This window comes from Macrosteles quadrilineatus, unplaced genomic scaffold, assembly GCF_028750875.1.
Source record: "Macrosteles quadrilineatus isolate MER2022 unplaced genomic scaffold, UCM_ALF_1.0 Scaffold_2__2_contigs__length_208266976, whole genome shotgun sequence".
Classification (NCBI taxonomy): Eukaryota; Metazoa; Arthropoda; class Insecta; order Hemiptera; family Cicadellidae; genus Macrosteles; species Macrosteles quadrilineatus.
Genome location: NW_026542595.1, coordinates 163,667,498 through 163,695,195, shown reverse-complemented (window position 1 = coordinate 163,695,195; position 27,698 = coordinate 163,667,498). Strand labels below are relative to the sequence as shown.

The 27,698-nt window shown below is 39.1% G+C and overlaps 1 protein-coding gene across 1 annotated transcript in view; it reads left to right on the top strand.

Moving 5' to 3' along the window:
• Positions 1 to 22,829, top strand: part of LOC128983939 (DNA-directed RNA polymerase III subunit RPC2-like) — a 51,717-nt gene extending 28,888 nt beyond the window's left edge. The window contains exons 14-22 of the mRNA XM_054403216.1: positions 1,034 to 1,243; positions 2,541 to 2,722; positions 3,069 to 3,155; positions 3,621 to 3,786; positions 4,293 to 4,457; positions 13,457 to 13,587; positions 14,350 to 14,513; positions 14,688 to 14,777; positions 22,657 to 22,829. Coding sequence (XP_054259191.1) covers positions 1,034 to 1,243; positions 2,541 to 2,722; positions 3,069 to 3,155; positions 3,621 to 3,786; positions 4,293 to 4,457; positions 13,457 to 13,587; positions 14,350 to 14,513; positions 14,688 to 14,777; positions 22,657 to 22,786 — 1,325 coding nt within the window. The 3' untranslated portion in view covers positions 22,787 to 22,829. The remainder of the gene's footprint in view (positions 1 to 1,033; positions 1,244 to 2,540; positions 2,723 to 3,068; positions 3,156 to 3,620; positions 3,787 to 4,292; positions 4,458 to 13,456; positions 13,588 to 14,349; positions 14,514 to 14,687; positions 14,778 to 22,656) is intronic.
• Positions 22,830 to 27,698: the final 4,869 nt, after the last annotated feature.

Sequence of the window (27,698 nt, the reverse complement as noted above, 5' to 3'; positions counted from 1 at the left end):
CACGGTCACGGCGAGATCGTCGTAATGACTCGCGATCACGGCGCGATCGTCGGTATGACTCGCGGTAACGACGCGATCGTCGTCATGACTCGCGGTCACGGCGCGATCGCCGGTAGGACTCCGCGGTCACGGCGCGATCGTCGGTATGACTCAGCGGTCACGGGGTTATCGTCGGTATGACTCGCGGTCACGGCATGATCGTCGGTATGACTCGCGAACACGGCATGATCGTCGGTATGACTCCGCGGTCACGGCGCGATAGTCGTCATGACACGCGGTCACGGCGCGATCGTCGGTATGACTCGCGGTCACAGCGCGATCGTCGGTATGACTCGCGGTCACGGCGCGATCGTCGGTATGACTCGCGGTCACGGCGCGATCGTCGGTATGACTCGCGATCACGGCTCGATCGTCAGCATGACTCCGCGGTCACGGCGCGATCGTCGTCATGACTCGCGGTCACGGCATGATCGTCGGTATGACTTGCGGTCACGGCGCGATCGTCGGTATGACTCCGCGGTCACGGCGCGATCGTCGTCATGACTCGCGGTCACGGCGCGATCGTCGGTATGACTCGCGGTCACGGCGCGATCGTCGGTAGGACTCCGCGGTCACGGCGCGATCGTCGGTATGACTTCGTCTCCTGCATTCGCGGACCTATCGCTCGCAATAACGGCGTTATCGGCACTCGCGAAGCGGAAAAATCGCCGACGATCGGACCAAATCCCGTCCCGAAAAATTCCCGAGTCAAATGTAATCCCGTCCCGATAATCGGGAATATTTTTTTCCCGAAAAATTCCCGAAATTTCGGGACCCGTCCATCCCTAAAAAATACTATACTTTAATTCAATAATACTTTTATCTGAAATGGCGACCATACAAAAGTAGGTATTTTAAGCCAAGTATGATAATAAGGTGTCTGAATATTTCTTAAATCCAACAATTTTTTTATTTTACCTATACTTATTACTAGTTAAGGATGTGAAAATATTTGTATCCTCTGTGATATCTTTAATTTCCATGTGATTTCCAGGTACGATTGGTTATAACCAGCGTAACCGAATCGACACTCTGATGTACAACCTGGTGTACCCGCAGGCTCCCATGGTCAAGTCAAAGACAATAGAACTGATCAACTTTGACAAGCTGCCAGCGGGACAGAATGCGACCATTGCTGTTATGAGCTACTCGGGATATGACATAGAGGATGCGCTCATACTCAACAAGGCATCTCTTGATAGAGGTATGTCCGTCACAGTAAGATGGTATTGCAGGCTGGCTTTAATTCTTGCTTTACTGTTACTTTATTTGAATTGTAATAGGGATGTGTCGATTCTTGATAACACAGATACTTGGACATTGGTATCGGTATAGAGAATTAATCGTCAAATATCATTGCTGATACTGATAACCGACTCATCTGCAAAGATCACATCCTCGTAAAATTACTGCTTTTGTGGCAATAGTGCTTGACGATTCTGTGATCGCGGGGGCCTTAGATAATGTTTACGCAACAGTTGAAATCTGAAAAAAAACACTTCAGTATCAGAACTTGTTTTAACTTTCACAAAAGTCTGTTTAGGCTGGTTTTGTAAAAAGTTGTCAAAGCATTAATCTTAACTGACGTACCACATACAGACAAACAAGACGGGGACAAACAGACGGGGTGGTGGAGGAGTTATGAATTGACTTTTGGATATTAGGGTGGACATTACACATGGACCAGGTAGATAATTTTTGTATTCAGATAGAACGTAGTTAGATGAGCTGAACACAGATTTGACAGGACGATTTCTATTATCCAGATTCTATAGTTTGCAGTAGGTTATACTGTAAACAATGTTGGTGTATACAAAAGAAAACATTAATGACTACTGCAAGGATCAGTAAACTGTAAGTTATCAGAATTTTACCGCAATCGTGGAAGACGACCAAAATGTCTACACAACCCCGTTAGATAATGATGATTACTACATGACCGCGGGAGACGATAACGATGACTACACCGCCACAAAAGATATCAGAATTTTCTTCACCCGTTAGATTGCAACCAGGGTGTGGTACAGTAGAACCTTGATAACAAGACTCTCATGGGGATTATTAAAAATAAGACTTGTTTATGAAGGTTGACTTCTTATCAAGATTGTCATAATATGTGATAAGGGGTAAAATGAATTCTAGGGAATTTGAAAATTACACTTATCAAAGCGAGTATTGCTATCGAGGATCCACTGTATAAAGAAACTCCTACTGAACATTACTCAATCAGGTGGAAACAAACTACTCATCCATTGACAGAGTGGATCAAGTCTTGGGCTTGGATACTAACTAGGAATTGGGAGTGTACAGCAAATGCATGCAGTATGCTTGTTGGTACAACATACTGGGATTTGAGTTGGTGCTCTAGAAAAATCTGGAGTAAAAAATCAGGAACATAATAACTTGTAAATCCTAGTGCATTGTGTTCTATGTTACAATATCAGTTTCAGATTTAATAATTTGACACATTATGTTCTAAGAGTGTTTATCTCGTCCGCTAGGTTACGGCAGATGCCTAGTGTACAGGAATGCTAAGTGTACACTGAAGCAGTACGCCAACCAGACTTATGACAGGATTCTCGGACCCCTAGTTGACGCGGAGACCAAGAAGCCGATCTACAAGTGTGAGCCGCTAGACGCTGATGGCATCGCCTGTCCTGGGGAAATGGTGCGGGAGAGACAAGTAAGACAAACATTCACAACTAGGTGATATTTTATAGGAAAGCCAAGAAAATTAGTATTTAATATTTTTGCATTATTGACTTGTAAGTTGTCAGAGATTTATAAATCGTCCTCTTGTTTATTTGCTTATTTAATCAATTGAATAACAAAAATCTTAATTAAATTATCTTTGGCCCAGATTTGTACTTATCATTTCACATTGACTAGGTTGTAAGAGTCAAGTAGAATTTTGGTAGATAATTCAATAGATGTGTTAATAGTTAATAGTAGTTGACAGTAAATTGAAGTATATTGTTTTTAATTTTTTCACTAATTTTTTTGGCAACATTCATTTTATGTTTTGTCAGATTCTTGTGAACAAGTCTATGCCTGTTGTCAGCTCAACGACCCCCCAGGGTGCAATGTCCACTCCACAACCTCCTCCTGAATACAAGGTAGGTTATATTCACGATACTTAGGTTATATTAACTAATAAAATGTAATTAAATCTAAGGCTTACCTTACGATCCAATTTATTTTTATAGTGGAGACCTAGGTTTCTACGTCGAAAGGTTATTATGAGTCCTTTGTCTCATAGGCTACTTCTGGTTTGCCCTCTCTTACTTGAGATATTGTCGATTTGGCAGGTTAGCAGGATGGCAACTTGGGAGGTTAGGATTGATTAAGCAGATCATGGCCATGTATCTAAGTTGTTCTCATTTATGTCTTTGTAAATATTTATATGTGTTCAATGTTTTTACAAATTATACCAAATCATATCAAATTATACCAGAGGCTATATCTCCAAATAATAAAATGTACTTGGAATGGATAAATGTTACTACCCATATACCTGTTTGAATTTTAAAACAATACAGTTCTTTAAGAATTGAGAACCTTTATCCCCACAAATGTTTTAGGAGGTGCCGATTACTTATAAGGGCTCTGTGCCTAGCTACATAGAGAAAGTGATGGTTTCATCTAACAACGAAGACGCTTTCCTCATAAAATTGTTGCTGCGTCAGACTCGACGGCCTGAAATTGGTGATAAGTTCAGCAGTCGACACGGTCAGAAAGGCGTCACAGGTGAGGAGAGACTCTTGTACCTTTGTTCTCTTTAGCAAGAGTAATATTTACAACGTACTGTTCTTTATGTTGAGACACCTCAAAATCATACCTTTGTCCAAACCAAAAAAAGGTCCAAACCATCAGAAGATAACATACAATTGAATAAATACTTTTAGACTTACACAGCTATGAGTTAATCACTTAAGCAATGAAACACAGCAGTATAAACGGTATGTAATCTACCAAACAGCGCTAGACAAAGAGATTGTAACTTTTTTGATTACAAGCTTTGTATAAAGCGTCATGCTGGAGATCCTCTGAAACAAAACCAGATTTAAATGAAAGAGAGGTTACTGTGTACTTTTATCACTTAACACAGAATATTGTCAGTAGTTGGTGACCATCTCAACAGATTGCACCACGTTTTTTTGGCTTCAAACTTTTTCATTGAATGCGAAGTCTATTCTGTGTATAGTCAATGGTACTACTTATTTCGCCCATAACAAACATTATATTATTTGCAGGTCTGATCGTAGACCAGGAGGACCTCCCATTCAACGACTACGGGATTGTACCTGATATGATCATGAACCCTCATGGCTTTCCATCCCGTATGACAGTAGGTAAACTGATAGAATTACTGGCGGGCAAGGCTGGCCTAATGGAGGGAAAGTTCCACTACGGTACAGGTAAATAAATTATGCCTTTGTCAATGGACTTCTTATAACAATTTTGTTATTTTTTTTTTCAAAAAACCAAGTGTGTTGAGAAGATTATCAAGTTCAGTTTTTGTGTAAGGTACTCTATCATACTGTATTAAATTAATTTGAGAAAGTGAAGCTATCTTTTTCATGTCTTTGATGATTTGATTTTATACGGGCATTTCTTATTGTTGATACAGAGGGCAGCTTCTAGTTCATATTCTGTATACAAACTGCTAAATCTTATCAGGTCTATAGTAAAAAAATTAGTTCTTGTGACTTATGAGCCGACCCCTCGCACCACCCCCAGACGAACAACTATTGGAAGCATGCCCCCCATAGTGACAGTGCGAGTGGCCGCCCCACATCCCTAACAAAAGTGAAAGGCCGCGGGTGAATATCAAAAACAAAACAAACAGTTGTCAACAAAGCCTATATAATTACAAAAAATCAACAAATAACAAAACATCCATCCAAAGAATTTCTTTAAATAATCTTTCTCAAAAATTTAATTAAAAAGATGATTTTAGGTTTACCCTTCTAAACTTACAAATACTGGTACCAGTAACGGAAAAATAGGCCTAACAACGAATAGATTAAAGACGGTAACAGTTAATATTAAACCTTTAAAAATCAACAATTAAATGAATAACAAGTGACTAAAAAATAAATAACAATGGTAAATAATTTGGGGGCCCCATTGATGATCAGTCCTTTTCAAAAAACTTTCATTAATTACAAAATATAACTTGCGGTAATGGTCACTGGTCACTCTGGTCGCTTCAACTAGTGGTGGGTGGCGGTGGTGGTAGAAGGCGGATGGTGGCTTGAAGGTATAGTGTGTCCCACTGGTCCCAGGAGCAGGGTGACTGGCAGCCCGAAGAGGGAGAAGGTGTAAGGTCTCCCCGGGCGACCCTCTCCGGAAGCGGCGGAACAAAACCTCCCATCCGGGACCTCATCTGACGACTGGCAATCCGTTTAATTACATGTTACAAGAAATTGGTTAGTATGAAGCACAGTAAAAACGTGACTAGATGTTAACTGATATAAAAATAACATTACAAACACAAAACTTGACATGAAACGATGACAGTCGCTGTTCTTCTGCCGAAAATGTGTCCGACACAGCGGAAAATGCCCCGGGGTCTGCAGGACTGCTGCCAGCCCCAAACCGACTGAGTTCCGGCGCAAAGCCAGTACTCGCACTATACAAAACACTGAGGCGTGACATTGGTGGGACGATTGGCGTACAAGTCACGGCTCAAAACAACCTCTCCCAATTCTAGAAGATCTCAACACCACAGATCAACTCAAGTGTCTGAAGTGGGGAACGCCAAAAGTCTTTCAACTGGAGGGACTACTCACCCCCAGGGTTTGCACTGGCCAGTGCTGGAAAATTTACTAGGGAAAAATCTTCAGCAGCGCACAAGGGACAGAAGAGGTGATCAAGCTCTCTGGCCCAGTGCACTTCCCGCTCAGACACAAGAGTAAAGAAAGATGACCTACGGAATTGTTCCCCGGAAAGGCTTCAGATGAGAAATGTGAGCCCTCCGGAAAACTTCTCCAGTCTGCGGATTTCCAAGCCGCACGGAGACAGGAGTCAAGAACTTCAAGATGCGGTGGGGACCTGACCACCGATGAGACAACTTAGCGGCTCTCTTGTCCACGGCCGAACTGACCGGATGAGCCTTGCAGAAAACCAAATCCCCCACCTGGAAAGGATTGTCCAACCGACCTCGATTGTGCTTCCTCTGTACCAATTCCCTAGCTCGGATCAAGTTCCTCCTAGCCGCCTGTCAAGTTGCCTTGACATTGGCTGCACCAGGGGGTGGCAGAAGGTCGCCAATTTTCCACACATTTGCCAAGGGATTATTGGGTGGATAGCCCAACAGCAGCTCGAAAGGGACCGCCTTGTGACTCTCATGGTGTGCAGTATTGAAAGCAAATTGAATCCAAGGAAGTTCCTGATCCCAGGTGGTCTGCTTGTCAGCATGAAAAGCTATGAGAGCGGAACGAAGATTTCTGTTGAACCTCTCAGCATGGGAAGGCTGTGGATAGTAAGGAGAAGTGGTCACATGGCGGATACCGTGCCCAAAGCACATTCTTTTGAAAAGGTGAGACACAAACTGAGTTCCGTTGTCGGAAACAATGGTGGCGGGTATTCCAAAGTGTTGGAACAAATGGGTACGAAGTGCCTGCACGGTGAGCTGTGCAGTGGCGTTCCTCAAAGGAAAAAGCCAACAAAACTTGGAGAAGGCATCCACACAAACAAGCAAGAATTTGTTTCCTGACTTGCTACGTGGGAGAGGCCCTACATAGTCTATGAAAACCTTCTCCAAAGGTCTCTCCGCCACCTCAGATGACAACAACCCATACTTGGTATTCTGAGCAGGCTTGCTTAGCGAGCATGTTTGACAAGAACGTACTCGTGCCGCAATGTCCCTGTCCATACCCTTCCAGATGAACATGTCCCTAACCTTCGCAATGGTCTTGTGAATCCCTAAGTGCCCACCCACAGGGGAAGAGTGAAAGTACGCAAAGACCATGGGTACAAGAAGACTAGGCAGGACAACCTTGGGTTTACCCTGCTGTCGGTCTCGACAACAAAGGGCACCCTGGGACAGTAAATACGGGGGGTGGGCTCCCCCATTTTGAAGCTCACCAATGATCTTAGCCAGCTCGGGATCTTTTAGCTGATGTGGGATGAACTCAGAGAAGGCAAGGGGAAACTCCAGGAGCACAGCACACCCTGTGTGCTCCTCCTGATCAGAAGGTTGGTCGTCAGGTGAATGATACATCCTGGATAAAGTGTCAGCAATCACATTCTGCGTGCCTCGAACATGTTGCACTTGGAATTTGAGGGAAGAAATCTGGACAACCCAACGACCAATTTTCCCAAGCTGGCGAGGATGTGCAAGGAGCCATGAGAGTGCTTGGTTGTCGGTTTCCAGCAAAAACTCTTTGTGTTCCAAAAAACGTCGGAACTTATTCACTCCAAACACGACAGCCAAACACTCTAACTCATACACAGAAGAGCTTTTCTTTTCGCATGGGTTCAAAGTGCGTGAGGCATACGCAATTGGCTGCCTAACACTATCTACCTCTTGAGACAACACAGCCGCAATGGCAACGGAGGAAGCATCGGTTTGCAAAACAAACTTTTGACTGAAATCTGGCATCGCCAAAACCGGGGGTTGCATGATAGCTTCTTTCAGAAGATCAAAAGACATCTGTTGTGCTTCACCCCAAACAAACTTGGCGCCCTTCTTCCGAAGCTCATTGAGAGGAGCCGCCAACTCAGCCACATTGGGGATGAAGCGCCGGTAGAAACCCACCATGCCAATGAAACGGGCAATGCCTTTGACATCTCTGGGAGGAGGAAAATCCCTGATAGCCTGGGTTCTAGCCGGATCGATACAGACACCTCGTGAAGATACTAGATGACATAGGAAAGAAATCTCAGCCTGAGCAAAACTAACTTTCTCGGGATTTACGGTAAGGCCAGCCCTAAGCAACCTATTCATGACTTCCTCAAGATGAACCAGATGGTCTTCAAAGCTCTCACTGTACACCAAAAGATCGTCAAGATAGTTGAACACAAATTTGAATTTGACGTCATGAAAGATGGAGTCAAGAAGTCTGGTGAGGGTTTGGGCCCCCACAGCTAGACCCATGGGAACACGTGTGAACTGGTACAAGTTCCACGGAACGCAGAAGGCAGTGAGAGGTCGAGATTCAGGTTTCAAGGGAATCTGATGGTAAGCCTGGTTCAAATCAAAGACGGAAAAATACTTGGCCTTACCGAACCAATCGAACGCAGAGTGCAAATCAGGGAGAGGGACAGAGTCAATTTCAATCTGAGCATTCAACTTGCGATAATCTAGAACCATTCGAGACTTGCCATTTGGCTTTGGAACTAGAAAAGCTGGACTTGCGTAACTTGAGCGAGAAGGCTCAATTACCCCATTTTCAAGAAGCTCATTGATGATTCCACGGAGTGTTTCCATTTTGGGTGGAGCAAGCTTGTAAGGATGAGAACGAACTGGACGGGTGTCAGTCAAACGGATTTCGTACTCCAAAAGATTGGTGACTCCAAGCTTTGGCGTCAGCACCTCAGGAAAACGAGAACACAATGTTCTGATTGCTTCAGCCTCACCAGGAGTCAGATGCCCTAAAGGATCAACTTTTGGTTTGCTGGGTGTCTCAGGCTCCACCACAGCTGCACCATTCACAATTTCATCCGCAAAAGGAATGAGCACCCGTCTTGCGAAACGAAAGAAGCACTGGCCTCTGCCTAAATCCAAAATCAGGCCACAATGCTTGATGAAATCCGCTCCCAAAATGACAGGAATGCAAAGGTCCTTGGCTACCCAAAAACTCCACACCCAAGAAAAATGTTCAATCTTGAATTTCAAACGGGCTTCATAGATGATAGGAAGTGGGGATTTTGATGCAGTCCAGCAGATGTGGGTACTTCGCTCAACTTGCTTGATTAGCCCAGAAGATTTTAGATTTTCAAACAGGGAAAGGGAAATGAGACAACGGGCTGACCCAGAATCCACAAGGGCCTTCTGCACCGTTTTACCTAAGAAGATGTTGAGTCGGGGGCAAGTTGAGCGCGCCGCTTTCACTCCCATGCATGCAAGCTCCCTCATTCCCCGCGACAGAGGCTCCCCAAAACCAGCACTCCCAGAAGGGGCAGTACTCACAGAAACCAAATTCTTACTGACTTTCTCCAAAATAGCTTTCTCACAGGGCGGTTTAGGCAAACTTTCCTCTTGTGAGCTACTCAGGTTTTTGGACAAAGTCGCAAGATTAACCCTCTGACGACACTCTCGTCTCATGTGACCTGGTTGACCACAACCAAAGCAAACAATAGGATGCCTCTGTCTCTGCGGTGTTTCAGGACCTTGACCCACGGAAGCTACAGCGGGATGGAGAACAGTCTGGGGAAGATGCCCCGAAACATGCTCCCTCTGACAATCAGCGCCTTGAACGCTCCGTGAAAGGATGACCAGCCTATCCAGGTCTGCAAAAGAAGAAGGCTTTGGAGCAAAAATCAGTCTGGACCGCTCCTCAGGCTTCAACCCCTGCAAGAGAATGTCCACCAGTTGGTTTTCAGGGATGCCCAGCCGTAGGACACGCCACACGCCACAAATGTCACCCACATACTGACTGAGAGTTTCATCAAACTTTTGAGGTCGAAACACTCTCTCAACCTTCAATCTCTCCATGACCCTGAAGGGGACAAAGAGCTCAAGTACTTCACTGTGAAAATTGTCAAAATTAACTCCCCGTTTCAAAAAATCTAACAATTTGTCACCAAGAGGTCTCAGGCAGAGTGGAACCAGCAGTTCCAACACTACTGAGTCCTCCATGCCTGGGAACTCCTTCAGGTGCAACACCTTTCCCAAAAACTCTAACAAAGGTTCCACCTTTAAACCATCAACTTTGCGAATGTCGCTCAAAACCCCAGCAATGGGATTGGGCAGTGGAGCAAACAAACCCATTTTGCTTTCAGTCAGTCGGTCTACTTTCAAAACACACACAAAAAAAATTTTACAACAAACAATTCACAAACTTAACTAACTAAAGGCTCTGGACTGAAATGCCTACAGTCAGATGAGGTCCCAAACAGAAGAACCTGCCCATACACACCGCCTTAGCCACCAAAACAAAAAACACGGACTTACACTCACCACATACACACATACATACATACACTAAACAACAACACCTAACATTTGTGTGATGAGGTAAACACACACACACAGTTTCAATTTTGGGTTTGGCCATGCTTTTGACACTCTTGCTCCCAAAGGATGCAAGTCATTAACCAGATTCCACCCGGTGACTCGGCCAAGGGCGAGCTCCTAATAAAATAACTACAACAGTGTGCTTACCCCACCACAACAACATTTCTTCAAAAAATTCCCAAAACTGCCAGACCAGAATCACCGCAGGGGGCCCACGCTTGCGTGGGTTCGTGGCCTGGGCGACCACGCGGACCCTAGCTCTCCCAGAGGGGAGGTAATTGCCCGGTGTTGGAACCGGCACTTCAGGTAGACCACAAGCTATGGACGACTGGACAAGCCAGCCTCTTTGGGTTGTACCCAAAGTGAGAGTACCCAGTGACATTCCCTCCATTCAGGGTGGTGGGGTGTTCAGCTCTGCTAGTGTTGATTAAGTTCATAGATCTTTCACCTGCCTGTAGCTTGTGGTTGTGACTGAGTCCTACCTGTTGTGTACGACTGACATTTTGTGAGGCATATCCTCGACTTTGGAAGTAGCCTCGTCCTGGGAGGTGAAATACCTAGCCCCCAGAGGGGAGGTAAATGCTCCGTGTTGGTATCGGCATTTTCAAGTAGGCCACAGACATGGACGACTGGGCATTGGGTCCCAGTGACATTCCTTTATCCAGGATGGAGGGGTGTTTAGCTCTAGGAGAGATGGAAGTGCATCATAATCTCTAACCTACCTGTGTCTGTGGTTCTTTGGGCTTCGGCCTGCTTGTTGTGTGCGACCAGCATTCAGTGGGCAAATCCTCGACTTTGGAAGTAACCTTTCCTGGAGGTGAAAACAGGCAAGTACCCGTAGCTCACGGGGACACTCAAGGGCAACGTAACTTTCCGCAGTGTGAGGGCAACGGTTTGTAGGCACTTATGCAAACCAATCCCTGTCTCTGAGTACGGACGGTATGGTTATCTTGAGTGTGGGGGGTTCTTCCCGGAACCTCAATTGAGTCAAGGGTGTCGCCACCTCTGGTGGATAGGTTCATCCGGGTGGGTCCCACTTCTATACCTGCCTCCTTTTGGGAAACCCTGATGGCCTGGCAGTGATGTTGGGTCTGACGGGCAAACGAAGTAGATCGGGTGCTGGGTCCGAGCCCGCCAGGGGTATCTGGGGATCTATCGCTCTGGTTATCTCTGGTTTCCCAGCAATGGGTAAGGCCTCGATCGGGTAGTGGTGTAAATGGGAGGTTGCTGACGGTCCCCTTCCTCCTGGCTATTGATGGCGGGTTCTGCCTGTCAGGGATTAGATAGGTCCCGAGTGTTGCTTGCACTAAATGCGTCGGGGCGCTCTACCATGGACCTCTAGGTCCTGACCTAGTGGAACCCAGGTGGAGTGACGCTTAAACAAGCAGCCGGAATCCCTGGTTAGGATTGAGGGGCAACCCTCCTTCCGAAGGGTCTGCTTCGGCAGCCGGCGAGCCTGATGACCTTAAGTCATCCGCCCATGATGTGCTAAAGGTTGATGCATAAGCTTCGGCCTACATCATGGGGCCCGGGTATGTCCTAAAGGATAGGTACCGGGTATGCAGTCAGGGGGCTTCGGCTCTCATGACAAATAATGTAATGTAATGTAGACCAGAATCACCCAAAAATCAATCCATCCACGGCCCTTCAAAACAAATCAGAACGTGGACAGTGATCGGATCTCTAAGTATCCAAGTCGTGAAACCGAAGTTTCACGACAAGGCACCCAGGACGCAACCAAAAAACCACGCTCTGCTACCATCTGAGCCGACCCCTCGCACCACCCCCAGACGAACAACTATTGGAAGCATGCCCCCCATAGTGACAGTGCGAGTGGCCGCCCCACATCCCTAACAAAAGTGAAAGGCCGTGGGTGAATATCAAAAACAAAACAAACAGTTGTCAACAAAGCCTATATAATTAAAAAAAATCAACAAATAACAAAAAATCCATCCAAAGAATTTCTTTAAATAATCTTTCTCAAAAATTTAATTAAAAAGATGATTTTAGGTTTACCCTTCTAAACTTACAAATACTGGTACCAGTAACGGAAAAATAGGCCTAACAACGAATAGATTAAAGACGGTAACAGTTAATATTAAACCTTTAAAAATCAACAATTAAATGAATAACAAGTGACTAAAAAATAAATAACAATGGTAAATAATTTGGGGGCCCCATTGATGATCAGTCCTTTTCAAAAAACTTTCATTAATTACAAAATATAACTTGCGGTAATGGTCACTGGTCACTCTGGTCGCTTCAACTAGTGGTGGGTGGCGGTGGTGGTAGAAGGCGGATGGTGGCTTGAAGGTATAGTGTGTCCCACTGGTCCCAGGAGCAGGGTGACTGGCAGCCCGAAGAGGGAGAAGGTGTAAGGTCTCCCCGGGCGACCCTCTCCGGAAGCGGCGGAACAAAACCTCCCATCCGGGACCTCAACTGACGACTGGCAATCCGTTTAATTACATGTTACAAGAAATTGGTTAGTATGAAGCACAGTAAAAACGTGACTAGATGTTAACTGATATAAAAATAACATTACAAACACAAAACTTGACATGAAACGATGACAGTCGCTGTTCTTCTGCCGAAAATGTGTCCGACACAGCGGAAAATGCCCCGGGGTCTGCAGGACTGCTGCCAGCCCCAAACCGACTGAGTTCCGGCGCAAAGCCAGTACTCGCACTATACAAAACACTGAGGCGTGACATTGGTGGGACGATTGGCGTACAAGTCACGGCTCACTTACAAATTACTTTAATGACTTACATAATAACAAACATTTATTTATTACACTGTAAGTTAGGTAGGTTTCCAACCATTTGATGAAACTGTGGGTTATAAAGAAGAGAATTAAATCCTTTGCTCACAGTCTTGTAACTTACCCACAAGTCTTTACAAAATTGTTTTGGAAAAACCAGAGTTCCTTGGTATACTAGTTGTATTTGTATTAATTTTGTGATATATACATGCATTCATATCCTCTCCAGCTCTGGTTGTTCTCGGATCTTTGTGTCAACTAGGCTTCTCTATCTTGTCCTATCTATCAGAACAGTGTTCTTCCTTTACAATCTTCCAATTCATTCTTCTTTCTCATCCTCTCTCTTCATGTTTATTTATCCACATTTTTATACAATTTCATCTTCTTCCCTCTATTTTTGAAACCCTCAGGTTTTTAAATCCCTTAAAATATGATAAACATGATTCTGTCACATAATTTTGTCGTTACAGCATTTGGGGGTTCCAAAGTGTCAGATGTGTGTGAAGAGTTGGCCAGAAATGGGTTCAACTACCAGGGCAAAGACATCTTCTACTCCGGCATCACTGGGGAGCCACTGCAGGCTTACATCTACTCCGGACCGGTAAACTCCTCTAGCATTGAGATAGACATATAGGCCAACATTTTACAAAAAAAATAAACAAGGCTACGAACGATGATGACAAACTGACAATATGCTATATGTTTTGTGATCAATACAAAATAACTTGTTCTTAGTCATATCCTGTGGAGATAAGCGTATGGTTCAGTTCTCATTGCCCAGCGTGGGAGCGGAAATGTCGAGATTCCTAGAAAGCGGCGGTTAAACCGAACTGCTCTCAAAGCAAGGTCGGTTAAAACACACTGTATTATTTTACGATCGAAGGCGGATAATCGGATTATCGGTTAATACGAGGTTGGTTAAGAGGGGTCTACTGTAGTTGGCATAATCAGACTTGGAGCCCTTTGTAAACAATGGAATAATCTTAGAAAGTTGAAATTGTATATTAAATAAATATCTAGTGCACTGTGAGGTTATACATTTTTTCTGTAGTTTTTTAATTGTTTTATGAGTTAGAACATCTAGGCTCCAAGAACTCTTAATAGTTTATAACAAGTTGTTCTCTCAGTTTTACCATTTCGATGACAAATTCAAGCAAATCAACTCGTGAATTATTTAACCAAGTAGACCTTTTTATCCTCTTGATATTTTACTTAAACATGTTTTCAAACATAAAACATAGACTTGACTGACAATAAATTAATTCATATAGTTCGACTATGTTCTGAAGGGCAGCAAATTTATATGTATCTCAGAGGGTCGTAGAGAGATGTAGCAACTGTCAGATGACAATGTTTGTGACAGGTGTACTACCAGAAGCTGAAGCACATGGTACAAGACAAGATGCACGCCAGGTCTCGAGGCCCGAGAGCTGTGTTGACTAGACAACCTACAGAGGGTCGTAGTAGAGAGGGTGGACTGAGGCTCGGCGAGATGGAACGTGACTGTCTCATCAGCTACGGTGCCAGGTGACTTTCTCATTACATATTTTATATTTATCTCCGTAATCAATTTAGTGTGTATTTTACACGTATGAAATGGACGTATTAAAATTATATTTGGTGATTTAAAACTTAAATGATATATTTACAAACCGCAAGGAATATTGTCTTACTCTTAACTTATCTATGTGATTTTTTCAGTATGCTGCTAATTGAAAGACTGATGATATCTAGTGATGCTTTTGATGTTGATGTGTGCAACCAGTGTGGACGACTTGGCTACTCAGGCTGGTAAGCGAATATTTAGTTCTTGAATGATAAACCAAAATAGATGAAGACAGTAAAATACTGTTACACTTTATGTCACATGAGCAAGCTAGTGGAGACTGTAGTTGCATGTCTGCTTGGGTGCCTAAGATGTTACCACTATACCCCTACCTTGTAGCCAATTAGGTAGTATACTTTAATTTAGGATGAATCTAATTTAAGCTGGTAGTAGAAGTGAGATAAATTAAAAGACAAAGTAGGCCAAAGATACATTTATTTTATGGATGTCAATTTTCTCAAAATAGACTTTCCAAATGAAATTAAATATGCAGTTGTTACTTCCCAAAAATTATACTAGATAATAAAATAGTGGAAAGATCTTACTTTAAACAGAGACACTGGTTTAATGGTCAGAACAGGCACTAGCAGATACCATGCAAACTAGAAGTGGTGCAAAAAGCTACTGGACCAATCATAAGAAGGTGAACAAGAAGTGGTAGTACCAAGAAGTGGTTGATTTCTGTCTGAAAACATCACACAAACCCAATAAAAACTATTCTCTATAAATTCTAATAATTAAAAGTGGATTTAAGATCTTTACAACTTCTTGTGAAAATGTGCTTCTCCTAGAACAAAACTCAACAGGTCTGTATAAACTTTACTTGTTTTCTTTTCTTGTGAAATGCATTAAAATTGATTTGAAAACTATTCATTCCTTTTCATCTTTTTCCAAAAGTGATTTCTACAAAGCTATATACAATAAATCAACTAAAATCTTATTACTAAACAATATTAAAACTACTTACAATTTTCTACAGCAACCACAACTTAGATGACCATATTTCCAGTGAACTTAAAACTGACAAAGTTGAACCAGGTTATCACTAACCACTACCAACCCTACAAAACTAAAACTTCTAAACTGCTGGTCACTCTTTCTTAATCTTTCTAGCCAATGATTAAATAATATTGATTTTGTTTTGTTATTTCAAATAAAAACTAACTACCATCGGTACAGAATTTCCCCTCCTTAACTTGAAATTACATAAACAAAATTATACACTCTTTCTCAAAATTAATATTTACATTTCCTTTTAAAACAACAACTCTACAAAAGAAAATAAACAAACCTTTTAAAACAAATAATAAAACTCTAACTCCGTTTGACATTTCAACTAGCGCTACCTATCAACAAATTCTACAAACACTAACTCCTAGTTCAAATAGCCTCCACACGTTTACAGCACCTTACAGAACCTTCTACTCAAAACAACAACTTCTATTTACACAATTTTTCATTTTGAACCATTTCATTTTCCTATGACAATTCAAATATTATCAATCTTATTTACAAAATTTATACCTTAAAATAAAACCTTTCTTTAAAACCCCCAATTACTTAAGCGATCTTAAACAAGCCTATTTAAATCTCTTTTGAACTCTTCACATCCGCTCACAGTTCACTGACCCCTCCCAACATCAACTCCAGACAAGACAAATAAACTTTCACTTCTCCAGTTTAGTTTAGTTATGTCGTTTGCGTGTGCTGTGTTTTTCTTTAGTTTTCCCTTAATTTATTTATCCCAGTGTGTTATATTCCCTGTTTTTATGTTCCCTCGTGTGTTTCGTGTGAAGTGTTTTGTGTTCTGTGTTATTTTCCCTGTTTACAAGTGCAAAATTAATCAAAATGTTATTGTGCGTCCTTTAGTAAAAATCCCACTCATACACTACGTTCAGACTCCATTTTAGATTCATACAGATTCATACTACCTTTTGCTGCCACAAATACTCACACATTCACCAATACATACACATTTATACACTCTCTTACTAAAAACACTTTAAAACTTTGAAAAATTCTTAAGAACCTAAAACAACTCCCACAGTACTAATTTACAAAATTTCAAATTCCCTCTTAGCTTGCTAAAATCCCTTAACTAATTAATATTTCAACTAAACAAATCTATCTTCTACTTTACAGACATTTCATAAAGACCAATTTAGCTTCAGTCTTCCGTAATCTTCCATTTAATTCCATTTTTCACATTTCCTCTTCCATCAATACATTGGTTACTTTTGGTCCTCTTCACTACTTAACTCTTCTTTAAATCAATTATATGAATTTTCTTCACGTCTTCTAACTTGCTAGGATTTTGTACTAGTACTGTTGAATCACTCAGAAAATAGCGTATTACGTAAGGTCCAACGTATCTAGGTGCTAACTTCTTGCTGAATTTATTCGCTGCATTACTTAAATAATGTGTCTTGATGTACACTTCCATATTCAACTTAAATGGATGGTTTCTCCGAGGATAGCTATATCTCTCCCTTCTTTGATTTCTGGCAATGCTTCTTCTGACGTTATTTATGGCTTTCTCCAAATTTTCCCTCCTTTGATCAGGAGTTAACTTCTCCGAAATAATGTCATTAACATTCCATAAGTTTGTCAGTGCATTGTTACAAGGATGGGCAAACATTAAACCAAAAGCAGTCGATTTAGTCGAACTATTTACAGCAGTATTCAAACTTGTGGCAATCAGTCCCAGATCTGAATCCCATTTATCATGTTGATTACCATAAAAACTCCGTAAAGCATTATTAGTCTCCCTCAAATATCGTTCCGACAAATTTCCGTTTGCTCTGTACGCAGCTAGCTTTCTGTGTTCCACATAGTTATTGAACATGAATTTCTTAAATTCCTTGGATGTAAAATAACTCGCATTATCAGACACAAGTATTCGGGGTACTGAGAAACTATCAAAAATTATCTTCAATTTTTCTATGATGAATTTTGTCTTGCAATCCTTCAGAGGGTACAACCATACAAAACGGGTAAATGCATCGACCACAATTAAAATGTACTGATTGAGTTTATTTGATCGGGGAAATGGTCCAGCTAGGTCAATAAACACAGTGTTTAGAGCTTGAGTTACAGGAACAGATATCAGTCGACCTTCAAACTTACGTTGTTCCGACTTAGACATCAGACAGATCTTACATTCACGGACTTTACCTTTTACGAATTCATTTAATTCAGGATGGTGAAAACTTTCATTTACTTTACTTTGAGTCCTAAAAATTCCCATATGACCACCAATTAATGAGTTGTGATAGAATGCGAATATTACACTAAACAGTTTCTTGGGCAAATAAATCTTCTTTTTAAACAATAAAACTTCATTTTTCAGGGTATAATTTTCATTATTAGTCTTATTCTTGATGCTTTCAATGATTTTCTTACACTCTTCATCGCTCTCTTGATGTACTTTAATGTCCTTAAGATCCAATGGTATTTCATTTAACACATTACAAAAATAGACTTCATTGTTGATATTGCTTAACAGATTAGTTTCGTGAATTTCCGTCTCACTCTCTTTCTCTTCACTAAACATACGTGATAACGCATCAGCTATTATATTCTCCGAACCTTTTACATGTTCAACTGTGAATGGAAGACTAAACAACCTTTCAAACCATCTAGACAATCTTCCACGGCTTTTTTGAGATTTGAGCATGAAACTAAGACCTTGACAATCAGTAACTAATTTAAAACTTCTTACTTCCAAGAATTGATGCCATTTCTCTACACACAATATTACACTATAAGCTTCCTTTTCGTAAGTGCTATAACGCATCTCAGTAGGTGTGAATTTCTTCGAATAGTAAGCAATAGGCATTAAATTCCCTCCTCATTTCTTTGCAATAAAACACCAGCAGCTGCAAGGTCGCTTGCGTCGGTATGCAATTCAAATTCTTTAGAAAAATCGGCCATTTGTAGTATAGGCGGATTTGCTATCTTACTCTTTAAGGTTTCAAATGCATTTTGACACTCCCTCATTCCACTTAAATTTTACACCTTTCTTTTCAGCGCAAACAGAGGTAAACATATTTCAGCATATTTAGGAATATATCTAGACCAATAACCACACATTCCTATAAACTGTCGCACTTGCCTCACAGTTTTTGGAGCAGGAAATTTCATTAATGAGTTAGTTCGCTCGGGATCTATTGTGATGCTATCTTGTTTAATAATATGTCCTAAAAAACTTATTTCCTTACAAAAGAATTTGACTTTTTGTGGATTTACCGTAAGTCCGTGTTTTGCTAATCTCTTAATCACTTCTGTAACGTGCTCAATATGGTTTCTCTTATCAGGGCTATATACAACTATATCGTCACAAAAGTTAATCATATACTGAAATTTGATGTCATTAAATATTTTGTCCAAATAATGTGATAGTACGCTACTGCCTATTTTCAATCCAAATGGAATTCTCTTCATACGGAATTTACCAAAAATTGTACTAAAAGATGTTAAATCTCTGGATTCTAAAGCTATGGGACATTGTAAAAATGCTTTGTTTAAATCTATGACTGTAAAATATCTAGCTCCTTTTAGATGCTGATACATATTCTGCATATCTCCTAGCGGGTAATCTACATTGATTAACTTCTTATTGAGTTCAGAGTAGTTAATTACAAGTCTGTCATCTTGAGTCAAAAATGCAGGGGCGCTATATGGACTAGTGGAAACTTCCGCGACATCTTGTTTATCCAGTCATCAATTATAGCTTTCATCTTCTCTACTTTGGGTGGACTTAAAAAATAAGGGCGTATACTAACAGGTTTATCATCCGTCACTTTAAGCTCAATTTCCAAATCAAGTGCTGATCCTATCTTATCCGTAAAAACAGTAGGAAAATTCTTAATTAACTTCTCAGCTTCTTCACACATTTCAACATCTCCTACTTTAATACTACTTAAGCTTAATTCACTCAGGTTTGTACTTGGAATTAACTTAATTTCATCTTCAGGTTTAAATGTAAAATAACCCATTTGTCGATCCATATTTAGGTTTAACTTGCTTGCACACATAAAAGGGTATCCTAAAATCATGTCAAAATATTTTAACTCAACCACTAAAAATGTTTGTTTCCAGGTAAATGATTTTATCTTAATCAAAGTTTCACATTGCTTATTTATGTTCAAAGGTTCATTGTTTGCAGCAACTATGGTTCCCTGCCAAGTATTTTCACTCATAATTAATTTATTTCCCAATAATCTGTTGTATAAATCCAAGCTTATAAAGTTTTGACTAGCTCCAGTGTCTAACAAAGCTCCCACACTTAATTTGTTTCCTAAATCCACAGAAATACAGGGTAAATGTGTTACAGTTTTAGCTTTTACTTTCTTTAATCCAGGTGAATTTATTTTATTAAAATCCTTAACAACTCTTCTCAGTTCAGACTTAAAATTGGGACTATGAGAACTATATACAGGTTTATTATTTCCGAATTCTTTCTTGCCGTCCGGAAAAAAACAGATTTGTAGTCTAGGCTACGTGTTTTTCCTGGCTTAACTAGTTTTTTGGATCTGGTCTGTAACAATTACGAGCAATATGACCTACTCTTTGACATTTGAAACAAACAGGCCTCTCATTGTTACGATTTGAGTAGTGACTTTTAGGTCGTTGAACTCCTGGGTTAGGTTTATCCATCCTAGGCTTATCATCAGTTGATAGATAAGGCTTGCTAACACTACTATTACTAACTGGAAAACCTTGATTTCTGAGGTAATCATTGTATGTTACATTATTTAAACTTATACAAAGATGATCTAAGTCTAAAAATGTTTCAGGGTTCTTCTCAAATATTAGTTTGTTGCGCAAATCAGGATGTATTCCATTCTTAATAAAACTAACAAGTTGACTCTCAGTTAAATCACACTTTAATACCTGGTGGTTTATTTTTATTTCATGCACATATATAGACAAAGGTTCAAGGTGTTTTTGAGGTCGAAAAATTAAATCTTGTTTCAGCTTTTCCCTTAAGGTGATTGGCAAAAATGTAGTGATTATATTAGCATGCAACAAATCAATTGATTTTGATTCCCTCTTGAATTCTAATATTTTATTCACTAATGGTGCTGTAGAATAAATTGGTAGAATCTCATACAAATCTTGCTCCGATAAAGAAGTTTCATTTCGGACAGTAACTAGGTTTCTCAAAAACTGCAACAATGTGTTTGTTTCTAAACCATTACACACAGGAAAATTTTTTAAATAAATTTCCAATGGGTTTGACAACTTTGTAAAAAGGCTACTAGGACTTAGGCTACTATTTACAACTGTACATGAGTTTGGTTGATTATTTATGACTTGACCCGGCACATTTTGTTGAAAACAATCAATCTCTACTTTTTGAGGTGTAGATGAAGTGAAGTTTTCAGTTGGTGGAACTACCGATTTAGACTGATTTAATTTTTCCCCAATTATTTCATTCTCAACTATAGAGTTATTCAGCTCCTCTTCAAAATCCCCCATTTCCTGGTCTGAGAAGGTATGCATTGTTTTAAATTGCTCAAAACTATTTAAGATTTGCTGATTTAATTTGTCTAAACTAACTTTCTTATCTGGATCCAGCTTACATTGTAATAGATTAGTAGTCCGGTTTTGTACATGCACTAGTTTAGCCTTGATTTTAGCTATTTTGAGTTTAGTCACATTTTCCCTACACTGTTCAATTAGAGAATCAATTTGTTCACACTTTTCCCCAATTATAGTTATTTCCCCAGATAAAGTGTATGAACCTTTTAAATTTGTTAAATCGGTATTCTGGTTAATACAAGATCTTAAAGTTTTTCTTAAAGAGTCTACATCACTATCACTCGTTTCTTCCCCTCTTATTCTTATCTCGTACAGAAGTTCTTCTTTGTTTAGATAATTTAAATTGTATTTTGACATGTTGAAAATTTTCAGCCTCTATTTATTTGCTGTAGTTCTTCTAACATAGGCATAATCCTCAATAATCATGTAGGCCTATGTATTTCTCACTTTTACCAGCTTCTAATTTTAAATGATTCATTAGCAGAGTTGCGCACTTGTATACCCCTACCTTGTAGCCAATTAGGTAGTATACTTTAATTTAGGATGAATCTAATTTAAGCTGGTAGTAGAAGTGAGATAAATTAAAAGACAAAGTAGGCCAAAGATACATTTATTTTATGGATGTCAATTTTCTCAAAATAGACTTTCCAAATGAAATTAAATATGCAGTTGTTACTTCCCAAAAATTATACTAGATAATAAAATAGTGGAAAGATCTTACTTTAAACAGAGACACTGGTTTAATGGTCAGAACAGGCACTAGCAGATACCATGCAAACTAGAAGTGGTGCAAAAAGCTACTGGACCAATCATAAGAAGGTGAACAAGAAGTGGTAGTACCAAGAAGTGGTTGATTTCTGTCTGAAAACATCACACAAACCCAATAAAAACTATTCTCTATAAATTCTAATAATTAAAAGTGGATTTAAGATCTTTACAACTTCTTGTGAAAATGTGCTTCTCCTAGAACAAAACTCAACAGGTCTGTATAAACTTTACTTGTTTTCTTTTCTTGTGAAATGCATTAAAATTGATTTGAAAACTATTCATTCCTTTTCATCTTTTTCCAAAAGTGATTTCTACAAAGCTATATACAATAAATCAACTAAAATCTTATTACTAAACAATATTAAAACTACTTACAATTTTCTACAGCAACCACAACTTAGATGACCATATTTCCAGTGAACTTAAAACTGACAAAGTTGAACCAGGTTATCACTAACCACTACCAACCCTACAAAACTAAAACTTCTAAACTGCTGGTCACTCTTTCTTAATCTTTCTAGCCAATGATTAAATAATATTGATTTTGTTTTGTTATTTCAAATAAAAACTAACTACCATCGGTACACCACTAAGATACTATATTAGGTGATGTTAGGTGACTCTAGTATTTGTGATAAAAGGATATAATGTTCATATATTTTTAATGGCAACACTATGAGTCTTTGTGTTTTAAATGTAGGCTATATGCTCACATATCTAGACTGTATTTTATGACAATGTTTGTTGCAGGTGTCATGGTTGTCACAGTAGTGCATCAGTGTCAACCATCCGCATCCCCTATGCATGCAAACTGTTGTTCCAAGAACTGCAGTCCATGAACATCGTGCCGAGACTTACCTTGAAGAATTACTGTGATTAAACCACTGTTGTATAGTGGATTAAATACATTTTTTTACTGTTAATTGTTGTTTTTGTATGCTATTAAATAGTGTGCTTTACCCTTGACATCCAGAATTTACCATTTTATTTATGAGCTATCGTTTTTGGTTGTTATATGGTTATGACTGAAGGTTGGGGTCTGTAATTGACTGTATTTAACATTCCACTTTAATCTGGCTGATAGGTTTTACCTAGTAGTTTTCTTAATTTATTGGTGCTGAGTCACTATGAAGAGGTGGGGTTTGCAAGGAAATTCAAAATATATAAACACATTGTGACGGAGTTGAGTAACTTTGTGAGATAAAGAATCAGCCATATATGTTTGTTCCTGTGGTACTACCAGGAACAAACACTTATTTTAATGACGTGAAAGGCCCCGAGAAAAAACAATAAAAGATGTAAATAAGAAGGTTAAAAAAGATTTTTAATGTCTAGAAGACTGAGAATTATAAAACTAAGAGAGATATCCCAGCGGTAAGAAGCAATATTATTTTTGTTAAATCCGCCTTTAGACATTTCTTTGGAAATTGTTTACTCAATACGTAAAAATATTCATGAAATAATAAATCTAGAGATAAACATTATTAGTCCATTGTATTTATTTGTTAATAAAATCCATCAAAAATCTGCTCAACACCACTGGGTCCACAAATTGTCGAGTTAGTAGGGTTTTACTGTACAATGAAACATTCACTGTAAACACAGATTTCATTTTAAGTTTTACATATCTATATATATAAAATAAAATGTATGTTTGTATGTTTGTCCTTTATGGACTCCAAAACCGCTCGACAGATTGTAATAAAACTTTCAGGCATTATTTATCATTATTCAAGGATGGTTTGTGTGAAGTTTGGTGCAGATCCGTCAAAAGGGCTCCGCCCCAGTGGCTCTGGAGTTTCCCATGTTAACCTTATGAGTAGTCATATTTAAATGGAATTAAAGAATCTTAACAGCTGGTTCAACCAAACAATTTGATTCTGTGATGTTAAATAGCATTAAAAAGTTAATAGGTTTACCAACAGGGTGCAGCACTGTAATTTTTTTTAATTTATGAAAGGTGAGTGAGCGTAGCGAACGAACATCAACCTGGAGGTGAGTTAGCGTAGTGAACTAACTAACCTGAAGGCAAGTGAGCGTAGCGAACGAGCTCCAACCTAAAGGTGAGTGAGCATAGCAAACGAACTTCAACCAGGACGTGATTGAGCCATGCGAACGAGTTCATCTTGAAAATGAACGAGCATTTGACATAAAACCACATTAGGACAGGACGATGTCTGTCGGGCCAGCTAGTTTGATTATAAAAATAATCTTAGCCCCATCCTGAAATCAATATTTGATTATAAAATACAAGATGGTAACAGCAGTTTAGACTCCTTTCAAGTCCAATGGAGTTGACAATAATTATTTGACGATAATGCAACTTTTTGAACAGTAGTGCCTTCGAACACAATGCTGTAACATTACACGACAATACGATTGCAGCATTTTCTATTTGAAGGCACGCTTTAATACAGCCATCGTGACGTGATAGTAGACAATACAGAGTGGACTTGTCTATTCTTAAATGTGATAACATCTGCCTAGATTGTGTCGATCAATCGATTGACTGTCTAAATTTTTTTTATTTGCTTAACATTTTGTGTATGCTATCAGTAAATCCTTATTTATGTATATAAGAAAAAGTTGAGGTTCCACCCAAATTCTAATTATAGAATAACTTGTAACATCTACATTTATACACGAATAAAAACCTAGAGTAGTGAAAAATTGATTTATTGTTGTGATTGAAATTATGTAATAAAAGAACATAATTTTTAATATTTGGGGGGTTTTAAACTAAGAAAATTAGGACCAAGTCTTGTCTTATATTTTGTCAGGGGGGGTTACCGCCTTGAGAGAACCATTCCAGGATTCGCCTAAATGATAAGAAGACTACAAACTTCTTCAGAATGGTTGGTCTGATAGTAACAAGACCTCCCGAATGTGAAGCAGCATTATTATCAGTTAGATTGGTATTAGTACATGAAATACCTTATTACTAATTACTACATCCATAAGGTACTTAACTTAACGCTAAGTACAAATAACTTTCTACTAACTACATAACATACTTAACCTTAGACACATATCATGTTTAAGGGTTGTTTTACAAGGGTGGATTGTTAGCCTATTGCCTCAACCCCCAATATGAATGGAGGACCATACTTCTGGTCAGCGAGTCCATCGGACCTAGCCGGGAGATCTGACAAGCAGATCCACCGACCTTCCTCCTATCCGCCACCTGGGGACGCTCCGTATACGCTGAAGTAGGAAAGCGCACGGATACTTTATTACAAGATACATAAAATACTAACACTAAGTACAAAAGATACTTAATACTATAGATACATGGTATACTTAAAACTAAAATGTTTGTTCTAACTCGTACAGTTTCATCTTCTTCAGGACTTCTCTTCTTTTCTATCGCAACTTGTCTTCAATCGGCTTACAGTGTTGCTGCAGAACTTTTAAATTGCTTCCTCTTGAAGTTTCCCAGATATTCCAGCCCTTCATCCTATGTGCATTCATCTCCCACATTTCACCATGTTCCTCAATAATTTTCCTATAGGAGATCCTTTGGCACTCTGAGCAATCCTTTCAACTATGCTGATCCTTTTTGCTTCACCGAAGCAATATACACCAGGTTGCCTTGTAGCTTTATAACCTCTCAATTTTCCTTAGAAGTTTCTATTTGTTCGCTTCTTATAGTGATCTTATGCAAGTAGGTTCTTATGTAGCAGTAGTGTGACAAGAATAGACGAACATGCCAAGTTTTCACTGATCTTCCAGAACTGCTCTACTTGTTGGCTCTGGAGTTGAGCCAAGACACTTAACTTTCTTCAGTCTGTACTCCTCCTCTACATAATTTTTACATGAGGGGAAATATTGTTGTCTTTCATTCATTATTGAGCTGATGAATGAATAAAATTGATGGTTTCTATGGAAATATTTAATCACAGTACTGTCAATAATTGTCAACATGCTACAATTCAAGACGCTTGGACCTTGTACTACAGACATAGTAGTTAGAGACCTTTATTTCCTTACAATGCAATGTCAAAGCCAAATTAAAATAAAAATGCACCCGCCGCAGCAAACCTGGAGACTACATACACTACTACTAGTTCAAACTTGTCTGATTACATTTTTACTCAAATATTTCCTTAAGACATATTTATTCCCATTTTAAATAAGATCAATAGATTTAACGAGTGCTTAGGTTTGCTGCTACGGGGAAGGTAAAAACTGTTTTTTTAAATAGTTTTCATTTTTCTATAAGAATAACATGGGAATTTTAAATTACACTTCTTTTGTATTTTTTCCGTAACCATTAGGCATGCAACAGCGCTTCAATATACTAAATTATTTTTTTAAGCTCAATTAAATGGCTTAGAAATAAATTGCAAAATTTTTGTTTTTAGAGTAAAAAATGGGGAAAACCCATTTTCACCCCATAAACCCCCCCTCCTGTAGTCCAATCATGCTGGTTCGCGAACTCATTCGAATAAATGTAAGTTTACACGTTTATACCGAATTTCATCAAAGTCGGAACATTTTTGCTCGAGTTATTGTGCTAACGGACATATATATGAATTTGAACGGATGGTGTTTTTGGCCTCTGGGGGGACCTCAAAATTAAAAAGTAAATCGGTCCCAGGTCCAGCTCTTACCATGAGACCTACGGTAATAGCTTATTCCCTATATGGGAAATTCGCTAAAACAAAGTAGGTATTTGACTATTCAAATACCTATTTTGTTTTATATATTTATATATTTTGACTCTCTATAGAGTCTCCAACAGAATGTGCTGCTGACGATTGCTGGTTTAGGTTATAAACAAACTTTAATATTAATCCAAGAAGGGGGTAACTTGTTGCTAACTAATAAGGATTTCTTTTAGGATAGCAGGCTTATGTAAGTTAGTAAAAGTGATCTCTGACTCACGAAATAAAAAAAATATATATTCCTTTTACAAGATCCCTATCTTCCAAAGACTACCCTTCCCTAGATGAAAATGCTATCTGTGACAATTGGACCTAAAGATCTCTTACCTTCTCCAACCTCCTTTGGGTGAAAATAGTGACAGCTATAATGAAATATTCTGTTAAGTATTCTTTTGATTTATTTTGCCTTTAGTCTGTCTCCAAGAATTAAATCTAAGTTTTTACATTAAAATATTTATGTCATTAGTCTGTCTCAGTGTAAAATATTTAGGTATAACTCTTGACCAAAAAATAAAATGAAAATCTCATATCTGGTGCAAGAGACAGCAAATGGAATGAAAAACTCGTAAACTCAATTGGCTATTATTTATTTATTTTCCAACGGATGACGCCAATACATAAGAAGATTTAGATTATGATACAATTTAAAAGAAAATAAAAAAAAATGGCTATTAGGTACGCATTCAAAACTATCATTGGCTAAAAAAATTTTAGTATATAAATTTATGATCAAACCAATTATTGTTCTCATATTCGTTTGAACAGGGGCCCATTTCATAATAAAGTACAAACTAATATTATTAGTAAATCAGCTGATCGCCCAATGCAAATCTAATGGAAATTACAAGTTACAAGTTGTAACTTGTAACTTGTAGTTTATTATGAAATGGGCCCCAGGTTGTAAAATTAAATTCTCATATAAAAAAAGGTCTGCCTCCAACTCATGTTTAGGGATTTCAGAATATTAACATGGGCTTTTGTTGACATATTGTTGTTTTTAATTAATGTTCTGTGTTCGTGATCTTATATGTGTTGAGTGCTGTTGTGTGAAAACAAAGCTATTTAAGCGGAAAAAATGTATATTCCTGGGATGAAGTGTTTTACAATGGTTAACAGCTCTTTGCC